The following is a 13,262-nucleotide window of genomic DNA, read 5'->3' on the forward strand; positions in this document are numbered from 1 at the left end:
GCACTGATAATAGATACTAACCTAAAATCATTATGAAACATATTAGCAATTAACTGCTTATTCAATCCAGCGCTGGTCATCTGCTCCTTCAACAGCTCAAAGAACTCTTCACGGGGTGTAGTGAAGTTCCACTTGAGCACTTTGAGCTTCTGATCGTCGATGATGCGTTGGTTCTTGGCATTGTTGTTCGGTAGGAGAAAGCCACTATCTTCGTCGTCTTTCTTTCCTCGGCTCGATGCTGACGAGGGTTTTGCTGGAGCCTGGAATTTATATTAAAAAATAATAATAATTCACCACAATATGATACGAAGTGAGGAGACGAATAAGTCGTACGCCTGGTGGTAAACGCCACGCCTATCCATAGCAGTTACAATGCCACTCAGAGCTTTAAATCGCAAAGATATGAGGGGCACTGCCACGGCGCCCGTCACCCTGAGACATAAGTTGACGAGTCCCATGTGCCTGTAATTTAATCAGTCCTTCATCAGTCTAAAATGTTGAAAGCGCTAGCGACAACGTAAAATATCTATATGGCATATTAGTTCTTATGACCATTAGGGGCACAGTATTTTTAACGATATAAGCATTTAAAAGCCACGGTATATACGTACAGTGTAGCCTCTGCCTAACAGATAACCAGAAAAAGAATGTAGAGACACACAACATTCACACTAATTATAGATTCCCTCTATTGGATTTTTCCCCGTAGAATCTTGTCATCAAAGACGTCTATGTCTAATGATGTCTATTCAATATAGCCCAATTATTATTCTATGATCCTCAGTCCACTTAGTCAGGAATAAAATCCAAGTAATAACATGGACTCACCTTCCCCTTAACAACGGGCGCTTTCTTTTCAGCTTCCTTCTTGAGAGCCCCGGCGGACTTGACTCCGCGCTGCTGCTCTTCCTTGCCCTTGCCCTTTGGCGGTAGCGGCTGCACCGGAAGGTTTGGTCGCGCTTTATCCAAAGCTGCTTGGATTGTTGATTTTGACGCCGGCTGTACAATACAAAGCTAGTTAGCAATTTAAGCCCGAAAATGGAAATAAATTACTTTACACGATTTAACCTTCACAGCGTTCGCTACTCACATTGCAAATTACGTATATGAACATTGACTTACAAATAAATGGACGACGGGTCTAATACAAAAACCACGAAAAAAATGTCCCAAGTCAACCTATTCGAAATTTAAATTGTAATGTCATCGCAGTATCGCGCTGTCAGTAGAACAAATGAAGACTAAAGCGGAGTGTCGCGCTCTGTATACGATTTTAGCGCCTTACAAGTGCGGACACTTTTTAGCGCGGACCCGACGTCCATATATAATTGAGTCAATTAAGTTAAAAAATTAAGTCAATGTATATGAATGAAATTTTCTTTCCTTTGGAAAAACTGTTATTTAAAAAAAAGGACTTAGGAGGAAAAAACAACAAGGGAATTTACGGATCTTTTTAGTGGAATAAGATCATTCATTTATCGACCTCAAGACTAGTACGAGCCGGGCCGGTTCTGCAAGCCCTACTTAAGATAGGCTGTTGTTACTTCTTTCGCTTAAGTGTATGAAGTAATATAGGAAATGAAACTATTTTTCCGGATTTAAATCGCGTATATTTGTCAACCGTGATCATGGAAATGTAAAGGGCCCGAAACATTGGTTTGTTTGAAAAAACAAATATACGCGATTTAAATCCGGAAAAATAGTTTCACTTCCTATGTGTAACAATAGAGAAAACGTAAGAACTCGATAAGTATGAAATAATTTAAACATTGAACATTTTAAAAGATGTTTATGAATATAAGAATTTTTCTTCTGCTTGCACGACACTGACTCAGTCGAGAAATTGGTGACCTAGGGTCGTAATTACCATGTTTTGACGTATCGACGATCGCACTAAACTTGCAATAAAAAACCTATCGACGTAGTCTCACTTCTTAGTCAACAAGATATGTAGTGCTTCCGGGTTTGTACGACAGACGTAGTCTCTCTCTTAGTCAATAAGATATGGACCGCTTCCGGGATTGTACGACAACTTTACACAAAAATATGAAAACTATGCAGACGTAACAGTTTTATTTATTATTGACCTCAATAAGCAACTAACCTTGAGCTTGTCGAGCTGCTTAAACATAGCGTCGTAACCGAGATGCAGCATGAATGGGAATACACAATCAGCTGCTGCCTTGCGTACGTCGGCAGCACGATCTTCTATGCAAGCGAATAAAGTTGGCACGCATTGTGATAGCTCCTCGCGCGGGAATGACTTTGGTGGTACTGCAAGGAAATGCCAGCCCTTTACATCAAGTACCAAGTACAGATAACTACACGATCAGGCTGTTTTAGAGGCCATGGCCATGTATTTAATTCAAATATGCTTTCAGTCATGTTAATCCAAGCTAAGTTATGCAAAGGTTCCCAAATTTTTTTGTCCCATGGGTAACGTGCACATTTTCCTGTTTAGTGTAGACTTTCAGCCTTACCGTTTTAGGTTTTTTACAAATTCAACAACTTTAAATGTATTTATGACAACTAACACAGTGCTACTTACTAGAGATGAAACGGATATCCGGTAACTATACGGTATCCGGCCTATTTTTGCTATCCGGCCGGATATTGTTCTACTATCCGATATCCGGATGTTTAAAATTGAGAAAAATTCCTAATCAGTACGCCAATTTATTTATTGATTAAAGATGATAGTAATACGATAAATAGCAACTACAGGATTGTTGACAATCTGTTTATTACTTGAAACTGAAAGAACTGTGATGTTAGATAACGTTATCTGCAAATTTAGTACTCAAATTTCAATAAAGGTAAATTATGGTGGATGAAGACCAGTTGTTCTGCATTAAGTGGTAAAAATTGTTTATTCTTCTATTTATTTATTTAAGAGACCAGTTTCAGAGGACAATTTTTCACTATAAACTCTTGCAAACTTTGTTAAATTTTAAGTACTACTTGTTATTGCCCGAAGATCAAATGAAAAGATCGCGATCACGATCGATTTGACCGGTCTTCAAATGTGTAGCTATGAAACGCGTAGATAAAAATTTTTTTTGGCAAATCTGGTATCAAGACTTACGATTAGTTAGATCACAAATAAATTAATGAAATCAAATTGAAACAAAACAATAACGAGTGTATCAAGTGCTAGGCTTGTAACAACTAGAAATTTTAATATAGCCAAAGAATGATGTAATAGTTAATACTTTTACTTCTCCACCGCGAGAAATTTGCATTTGGCACAACAAACAAATATCACTGATATGAAAATATTCCCGAATTTGTGTTTTTTTACTGTTAACATTTTTCTGTTATATATTGCTTGTATTACCGAATAAATTAATAGTTTTTATAAAAACCAAGTGTGTGGTGACTTTAACACAAATCGTCAATGTGAAAGTACAATCATTCAGTAATCAATCAATCAATCAATGCGCGCTGTAAACCGGTCACGACATGTTTACGCCAGTGGGTCGGATATCCGGCTATCCGGCCTATGTGCCCGCCGGATATCCGGTAACCTGCCGAACCACTATCCGTTTCATCTCTACTACTTACTTTAATAAACTTAACTCTAGAGTGAGAAACTTTATAAAAAGGAACACACATTTACAGTACTGTTTTACACATTTATCTAACCGAAATATGGAGCTAATATCTTGTTTGTTGTGAAATGTTTATTTTTAAGTAACTTATGTCTATTATAAGAAAGTGTTATAAAAGCACATAGGTAACAATATGTATTGTGGATTATCCCATTTATGGTCATGATTTACCTAAATGGGATCCACTTCCACAGACCCCCATTAACGTCTTGTGCATCCCCTAGGTTTTTTGCTGATATAGACCTCTAGACTGGAGTGGACCTCTGGGGGTTGATATAGACCTCTTTGGAAATCATCGTGTTGATGAAACTTAAAACATAAATTATTTTTAAAATGTATTTACACATTGCGTCGGCTAGAATTATGTAAGCAGTTAAAGTTACCATTAGGAAGATGTTCAGCCAGCCACTGCAGCAACGTCGCTCTGAGAACAGGCGATCCGGCCTTAAGCGCATCGAGCACCATCTCGCCGTCGAACGGTGTATGCGCACCCGCCTCGCGGCACCATATCTCTATGCACGTCACCGCTGCTACGCGAATCCATTGCTTGCTGTCGCCGAGAGCTGAGATGAAACATTCGTAAATTATTTTGAATGTAAATTGATTATGTTTTTTATTGAATATTGTAATATAATAATGATGTCAATAATGACAAGTGCAGATTTTATACGAATATAGATAGTGTTTAAGTCGAATATCGACTGCTCTACACAGACTTCTACGTCAGTTCGTTCAGTTCCAAGCACACAAGTTTATTAAATCAGTCTTTTGTAGGTCTTTGGTTTTGACCGATAAGCCGTTGTTCAATTTGTCATAGCAATAATTTCTGACAGCTGCAGGTCACCAATCGCTCCTAACCTCAGTGATCAATAATTCCGCAGCCCGCTTACGGGCGATGATCGACTCAAACTCGACGACTATAATTTACATAATTAGTTATTAGTAAACAATTGTTCTCATTCAGAGGTTGCCAAACTTATTTGTCTGGTAGACCTCCTACCTTTCCAAATTTGTTTTTTTTTACAACTTCATCAACTTCAAATGTATGTTTGGCAGTTGGCCAGTGTCAGTCTGAAATTTGAAAGAACATCTAACCGAATATCTTATTTCTTCTGAAATTTTGAAGAACTTCATAGTTTTAACTGCCTCCGTGGTCGTGGTCGTGGTTACCATGCCGGACTGCCACGCAGAGGTCCCAGGTTCTATTCCCGGGTCGGGAGAAATATTTGTATGGCCTACATTTATTTCTCTCGTGAGTTTGGGTGTAATTTGTGGTTGTCTACGTGTGTGTCCATGGCACCCGCGACACAGGGTATCCCTAGTGCGGGGCTATGTTGAGTGTGTACATTATTATTATTATTATATTTTAGTTAACTTCTATGTCTGTTATAAGAAAGTATTATGTATTTACATAAGTATTAATCTGGTAATGTGTATTATTTAGTTTATAGAAAGCTAAAATTTTGGTCACAACCTACCTAAATGTGTTCCATTCTCAAGGATCCCCATTAAAGTCTCATGCACTTTTTTTTCACTGACGTGGACCCCTTGTTCGTGTTAGAGAATCTATGGGGGGTCGATCTAGACCACTTTGGGAATCATTAATTTAATTTCAATCACTCACCTTGGAAGAAAGCGGGGAAGAAAGTTCTAACATGTTGCTTGCACTTGGGTCCCATAGCAGTGGCCAGCAACTCGCAGATACCGAGAGCAGACTGTGCTAGTTTCGAGTTTGAGTCTACCAATCTCGAGGCCAATGCCGCGGGTAATTCACCAAGTGTGGCTTTGATTGGTGAAGAATTGGTGATGATTGCTTTCACTTTGTCCAGGGCTTCATTGCGAACCTAAAACGTGTTTTAAGTATAAATAATGTGACGGCGTTTGCTTTTATTGTCTTGTCAAAATCCCCGGTTCGATTACCATTTGGAAATCTACTTTTCTAAATTGGATCTGTGGTAGGTGTTCTGGATATAGAGAGTTAATTTCGTTGCTCTGGTATACATAGCACAGGGAATTCCCTAATTTGGGACCAGGCGATTGGTCTGGTTATAAGGCACGTTATTGTCTAAATGCAATAGGTCAGCTCTTCAACTCCTCCAGCAACGTCTTATTCTGAGTTGTTTTTTTTTTCACATTATAAATTATTAATAGCTACCTACTTTACCTCTTTTGACACAGCTATCTACTTATTTATGGGACAACAACAGCTTATTATTACTAGATTAAATTGAAATCATATAAAACAGAACAAACCAATATAGTTATCCTCTAATTACATGCGAGATGTACTGATGAAGTACTGCAAATTGTGCACCAACTAGTACACTAGATAATAAATAAACTAGACGATATAATAATAATAATACATAGACAATAACAACAATACGTAGATATTTACACATACATATATACATACATATATACATTATTATATAATTAAGTATATAATAAAGATTCTCTTAATAATATTATACGAATATAATAAAATTTAACAATTAGCTACTATATATTGCGTTTAATACTTCGGAGTTTAATTTTGGATTGGAATGATGGATTTTTCTAGCTAGTTAAAACTACGGTGTAATACAGAATGCAAGTGAAGCAAAATCTAAGTAAAAACAGATAAGCCCTGAAACTTAGGCTCGTTTCAGAGCAGTGTGGATTTATCTCCGGACTGTCCGCGCGGAGCACCAGAGCGGAGTAACTCGTGGCGTTAGAACATCGTTTTGCAGTGACGCGGATTGCTCCGCACGGAACACGCTCCGCGTCAACTCCGCACAAGCCACCCGTGCGTTCATTGTAGGCGACTGTCTTCCGTGAATACCCGTACTATATTAAATACTCCATTCAGAGCAATGCGGATTCTAGGCATGCGGATGGCCCGCAGGCGGACAGTCCGTACGCACAGCGGTGAAACAAGCCATAGTAAAAACAGATATTCCTCTCAGAAATCTAACCTTCCAGTTCTTGTCGTTAAGCTCAGCAATAAGAAAGTCAGTGATGTGAGGCGCTATGTCAGTCCTGGGCCGGTTGTCCTCCACGATGGCAGGTTCGTCCTCTCCTGCGTCCTCGAACGGCTCTTCGATTTCGTCGCCCATTGAGCCTTTACTGGCCGACTGTATATTACGAATCATTTATAAAAATGCGTACTTTTTTTATTACTTACCCTTCAAAACCGGAACATAGTTAACATTACTGCTTGGCGGCAGAAATAGGTAAGGTGGCAGTACTTCCCTGAACGAACTCTTTCACAAAGAGCTCTACTGGTTACATAACAAAGTAAGTCAATATTTTAATATCGATATTGCTTCTTGAGATGGACGAGTTTGTTTTTTTACGATTGTTTTTCTTCTACATAAAATTCAATATATTCTAAAGGATATCACTTGTTTCCTTTTTTTTTTTTTTCAAAAATGTCATTAGTCTCGCACCTACCAGTAACAAATAACTCATGGAAAAATCTATAAAACGATCGGAAAAATGCAGAGTAGAGTTGTAAAGTAGATTTAGTAGGCTCTAATTGAACTGTAATACAAACTCTACAGAAAAACATCGGCGATTTCTTTAATTCTGCTATTCACTTATTAAATTAGGCACATACTACTAAAAGGCAATAAAAATGTATTTAAATTGTCATGCAAGGTCCAATATTTTATGTACAGTATTGAAAATATTTCAATGGTCTTACCTTTTTGACGCCTGCACCAAATTGTCTAGTCGGCGTCGGCGGTGTACTATTAGCGTATTTATCCACCTCCAAGCTGATAAGCTGTTTCGTCGCAGGCTTCTCGCTATCGAAGTGATTCACTATGGATGGGCCCACGTATAATGATAGTATACCGAGGAAATTAACTGCTGACGTCCGTACATTTGGGTTCGTAGCAGATAGAGCCTTCTTTGAATGTGCTACTATGGCATTTATTTTCATTCTGAAACGAAATTTATGGCATTACGTAATCGTCATTGCTATAACAAAAAGTTTGTCTTAACTCTGGGCTACGAAATATAAAAAATGCAACAGACGTAATGATTTGGAGGCTAATCGTGCAACTTAACCAACAATGAAATAAAAAAACAATTATAAGGCTTAATTTCGTCTAAAGAGTGTAATTTCTGAAATGTAATTTCTGTGTAATTTTTCATGACGACGATAAAATATGGTCCAAAATATAGTAAACTAAACAGTACTTGGCATATTAATTATTTCAATTATACCACTTTCACATGCCATATTACTTTAAAAATATATTTAAGCAAGAAGTTTACTAACAAACTATGTAACAATGATAATGATAGATTTTCACTCTAAGGTGACAATAATAGGTTTCAGTAGAACCTGTAACATGACGATTAGACCATCGTTACATGATTTATGCTGCAGCAGACCAAGACCATTGAGGGTACTATTCTAACTTGAAAATCAGCCTGTTGTTCAGGAGACAGGTTAATCACCCCGTTACGCTTTTAAGAACATTTAAATTAAGTGAGAACAAACTAGACGGTTCGACGTATTTAAACCATAGGAAAAATTGGTATTTGGACATAAAAAAATACGAACGCAACTTGTTTTGTAACTGATAGTGAAAACAGAAGATACCGGCAATGAACTATGAGATCCGAAACACAATTTACAAAAAATCACGCGATAAAATATCACAAAAATTACACACAATTTTAATTTGTAACTTTTATCTACAGATATGTAAGTTTATAGATTGTTATTAGAGAAATTTTAATGAAAAAATTTTCCTTGTTCCGTAATAAATACGTCAAGGGACTATGAGCCTATTTTACAGTAAGAGAGTATATTTGATTTCTAAATGGCAAATGTTTCAAAATTATTTCCGAATTTCTCCGCATCTACCTCACAGGCAAAACGTACGCAACCACGACAACACTCCGCCTTAAGCGACTCCTAGATAGTACTTACGACAGTCCAAACTCTTTGACAGCAATAAACATCCAGTTAAACATTTCACTCTGCACTTTAGGATTCTTCTGCTGGTCCATGGCGTAGGTTAACCCCTCGTTGATTACATGCTCTAGTCCGCATCCTTCGGCAAGTGATGTTAGGCATTCGGCGGAAATTGCCGAGCAAGATGTCTCGCCAAGCTTTGCTACTACGTCTTGTAAAACGAAGTCTGCTGCCGTCCTGGTACATGTTACAGAAAAATAAATGTTTTGTATATTTTATTAATATTTGTATTGTTTGTGATGATAAATAAATAAATGTCCGATAAACTCTTTTATTTACGTGGTTTAAACTTATAAATTCCCTATACACTGAGAAATTAAATACTATCAAAGGCAGTGCTACTCACAGATATGGTCGCAAAGTGTGACACGTTTGAACCCATTTAAAAACGTTTTTATTGGAAAATTAGTTCTACCAAGAATCAAAGTTAGGAGTATGTTGGGACCTATCATTATAGTTCAACAAATAAGTCACTTACGTGGAAACTGGGAAGTTTTCGGTAATGTACTTGCACGCCTCAAGCCTAGCTTTGAGAACTTGTACGTTAGTGTCCTTTAAACCAGGTTTTTTGTTTAGCACGCGGTACAACACTTGCGACGTCACATCGCTGGGTGCTAGACCTTGCATAGTTTGGGTAAAACCCTGGACCGCTAAGAGACGGTTTTTCCAGTTGCTGTCCACGAGGCCTGGAAAAAAGTAATAGTGAACATAAGAGTGTTTTTTTTATTTTATTTAATGTCAAATATGAAATTTGGCAGTTAAGGTTACAAATGAGATTCAAAGAACCGTTCATTACCTGAAGTGACGTCAACAGGGAACAGCTGCTCTGCTCTGACATCGACTTCTTCCTGCGAGAGCTCTTGTTCACGCGGCGGACCGGTAGGTGCGCGACCTGCGGCTTTTTTTGCACCGCCTACACCTGCTTTCTTTATAGTGCCTAAAAAAACATTAGATATATTTAAAGATAATCAGGCAAAACTACACTGCTGCTACTACTACACCAAGAACACAAGCCCTAATAACACTTAAATTAAAATTTAAAAACCCTAGATGTGTAATTTTCAGGTTAGTTTTCTGTAGCTAATTTCGTTGACAATTTTTATTATATACATATATACAATATATACACATATATAATATATACATATAGAATGTATATTATTATAATGTAGTATTTATTAATATCCGAGTGTAGTACGTATCCTAAAATATTACTTAATATTTTAGGATATGGGTGCTGGTGAAATTACAGGCACATGGGACTTGTCAGCCTCAGGGTGACGCGGCCGTCAGTGGCAAAGGTCTTTGCGATTTAAAGCTCTAAGTGGCAATGCAACTGTTATGGATGGGCGTGTCGCTTAATACCAGGCGCACGACTTGTTCGTCCCGTCAAATGATAACAAAAACTAAATAACAATAATTGCCACCGAAATTAGGTACAAACTTATAACTCCCTTATTTTTGCGTCAGGGGTCAAGACAATGGAGACGAGAAAGGTGTTTAAATAATCAATAGGAATTTGTTATTTCCACTTATCTGAAGGGAGATGTTAAAATAACGGAATTCAATCTTATAAAAAAATTGCTTAAACAAGTCTCCTATATAACGGGTTTATTTATTAACTTTAACGTGGTCAGACACGTTTGTCATTAAGTGTTTTCGATAGTCAACTTCTTGAAACTTACTCGTGACAGGTCTTTTAACGGGTTTCGGCTGCGAAGATCCAGCATTTGATTTCGTATCACCCTTAGCCATGCTCGTCACATTCGGCATTTTTGGTTTCGCTTCTTTCTTTGGCCCAGCTATTTTCACTTTTATTTCCGCCTGTAACAGATCAATTTTTATTAAGGGAACAAGACTTATACTCCGTCCAAACATTTATTTAAGTTTTTCGACGCGAGTATTTCACTAAACTTTGGGCACTGCGTCTAATCTCTAGTTTAAAATAAGTCTGATAATTCAGGGAGTAAAACTGTACCTTATCAGCAAACTCTTTGATTTTCTGCTCCTTAAGATTGTCAATTTTACCAATGTGAGGTGCGATGTTCTTTTCTCCTACCAGTTTGGTAGCCGTGCCTAGAGCTTCGGCTGCTGCGTCACGCACCGCAGGGTCTAGAAATATAATTAGTTTTTAAACATCACTTGTTTTGATTGCCTGAAAATTAATAACATCGACTATGAACCTGCAAATTATTTGTTTTAACGCAACTGTGCCGCCTAGACGTAGTGACTAAAATTTTATCGTTGTAAGAGAAAGATTAAGCTTCTAAAAGTGTCTTCATGCATAAGTAATCTTCTAATAATTAGTTATTTCGACTGTCCTAAAAGCTGACAAGAAAGATTTTGATCTTTGTCATGATATAGAAATTGAAATAATTAATTTCATCTCGATACCTCCCTCCATTACCTACGCCAACTTAATTTTTTGGTCAATTTCTGTTATATTTATTTACTGATATTATGCTCCCCGAATTTTGTGAAAAAAAAAAACAAAGAAAACACAAAAAACCACTTTTGTGTCAAACAAAATAAAGAAACATAAAGCAAAATAAAAACAGAACTGGTCAAAAAATTAAGTTGGCGTAGTGTTCCTTGGAGGTGTCGATCTAACAACAATACGAGCATCAATATCACAAGTCGATCACGAGTTCAAAGTACAAAAGTAACAACTTTTAATTTTATTTGTAGCATTGTCACCAAGAGACATTATCCAATCCTGTCGAAAGAAAATTCAAGCACATAATGGTGTAAACAAAAGTATTGCTCGGCGTTTAAAAAATGAGATAAGTCTTCATTGTTGTTTATGAATGGTAGAAATGAGTGTCTCCAATTCAGAATTGCTCAGCATTCATTTCCATTTCATAATCATAATCGAGATACTTATAATATTTATTATTTTATTAAGTACTGCAACACTGTACTTGACAAATTTTTACAATATAGCACGAGAACACAGTGACGCCTTAATTTTTTCAAGTTATGTTTACAACCCGTAAGTGCAACAATAATCATATTGTGATAACCCTACCCTCCGAGTGACGATTGACGCGCCGAACAGGCGGAACTTGGACTAATTAACTTGACCAAAAGTAACTATTTATCAGCCTTTAAAACAAAAATCTGTCCATTTTGACTACAATTTGAGTAACGATGTAAGTATGAGAATATTACCAGCGCTTTCAAGTAGTTTCAGCAGTCCAGCAACGTAAGCTTTGATAAGCTTCTTGTTGAACGCCGCGGGCTGAGTGACGCAGAGTGCCCGTGCAAGGAACAGTGCCGACTCCGTTTTAATTGAGGGGTTTTTGTTGTCGAACGCCGCTAGCATATCCTCCATTATTGCTTCCAGGTTGGTCTATTGATAAACATAAATCGATGCCTTATTTTCTCAAACTCGTAACTTATAAAGAGTATATAATTATTCAAGAGGTGGCAAAACTTTCCCTTTATTTTAAATTTCTAATCGAGGGCGTTAATTTGGAAGCATTAATTTAAGAATAGGTAAAAGTCAGTATGTGAATGTTTAGGAATGTGATGTGAAATCAGCCTGCAAAATTTGTATACACAATCCATTTTTTGCATTTCAGTAACTTTGTGCTTTAAGATACGAGTTTGAGAAAGTAAGGCGACGTAATGAAGATAATTTCAGTGGAAAATATTAAGTTACCGTAAATGCTAACTGTAGTTACGGTTTTGAAATTTATATCAATCTATGCTTGAAATAGTCAACGACTAAAAAGTCGTTGAAAAAGCAAATACAAAGACACGACGCAAGCACATAGAAAAATTCGTGAAGTCCGCTGGTTCATTCCGTGGCTTAGTTGGTATAGCGTCTGCCACGGTAAGCTAGAAGACGTCAGTTCGAATCCGGCCGGATCGAAGTAATTTTTATCTGAGTGTTCGATCTTTGTATTAATAATTAGTCGCCGACAATTTAGTCATTGATTACGTAACAATTGTCAAAAAAACCATTATTCTAATTTAAATTTATATACAAACCTTCACGATGATTCTACCATATTTCTTTGCAGAGAAAAAATGGCAAAAAGCTCATCGGTGAACAGATAGACATTTTCAGAACTGATCGCAATCATTATACATACATATCTACAGCAAAAAGTAATCTTATAAACGCTAAAATAAAGCTTGCCATCTCATGCAAATGTCCTCATTGATAGCTCACGGTTATACAAGGAACAAAAATAAAATTATTTATTGACATCATATATTTATTAATTATTATATTATTATCTCATTCTACGACCAACAGTGGAGAATTATGGTTGAAACATTTTCATGACTTATTAAGTGAAGGAACTAAGAATATGACTCAACCCATCCTAAGCAAATTAAAAATGCTGAAATTATTCAACTTACACAGGGATAAATAGCATCGATTGCCTCTCGAAGCGCGGCCACAACGTTGCTCTTCTTCTCCTTGAACTTCTCCAATATGGCCTGTACGCACGCCGTGGCGTAGGGAGAAAACTTATTGCGTAGTCCGTTGGCCACCGCTCCTAGGAGTCGTCCGCCTAGAGCCACGAGCATTACGTTTGTGTCTTTGGAGATCACCTGGAAAAGGAGAGGCGTTCATGAAGTCTTCCGCTTGACAGAGAAAAAGTGGATTATTCGGACAACAAGACAAGCAAGCACACCATATTGTGTACAAAAAAATATTT

At 37.2% G+C, this 13,262-nt stretch overlaps 1 protein-coding gene across 1 annotated transcript in view; it reads right to left on the reverse strand.

The window, feature by feature from the left end:
- The window catches only part of LOC113228891 (protein mini spindles), a 52,471-nt gene that overhangs the window by 16,204 nt on the left and 23,005 nt on the right, over positions 1-13,262 (reverse strand). The window contains exons 7-20 of the mRNA XM_026462322.1: positions 12,961-13,155; positions 11,758-11,938; positions 10,565-10,698; positions 10,272-10,410; positions 9,383-9,523; positions 9,065-9,272; positions 8,542-8,763; positions 7,300-7,540; positions 6,569-6,727; positions 5,236-5,455; positions 3,995-4,174; positions 2,105-2,274; positions 829-999; positions 22-260 (exon numbers count right to left, since the gene is read on the reverse strand). Coding sequence (XP_026318107.1) covers positions 22-260; positions 829-999; positions 2,105-2,274; positions 3,995-4,174; positions 5,236-5,455; positions 6,569-6,727; positions 7,300-7,540; positions 8,542-8,763; positions 9,065-9,272; positions 9,383-9,523; positions 10,272-10,410; positions 10,565-10,698; positions 11,758-11,938; positions 12,961-13,155 — 2,600 coding nt within the window. The remainder of the gene's footprint in view (positions 1-21; positions 261-828; positions 1,000-2,104; positions 2,275-3,994; positions 4,175-5,235; positions 5,456-6,568; positions 6,728-7,299; positions 7,541-8,541; positions 8,764-9,064; positions 9,273-9,382; positions 9,524-10,271; positions 10,411-10,564; positions 10,699-11,757; positions 11,939-12,960; positions 13,156-13,262) is intronic.

This window comes from Hyposmocoma kahamanoa, unplaced genomic scaffold (genome assembly GCF_003589595.1).
Source record: "Hyposmocoma kahamanoa isolate Upper Pololo Valley unplaced genomic scaffold, ASM358959v1 262, whole genome shotgun sequence".
NCBI classification, from domain to species: Eukaryota; Metazoa; Arthropoda; class Insecta; order Lepidoptera; family Cosmopterigidae; genus Hyposmocoma; species Hyposmocoma kahamanoa.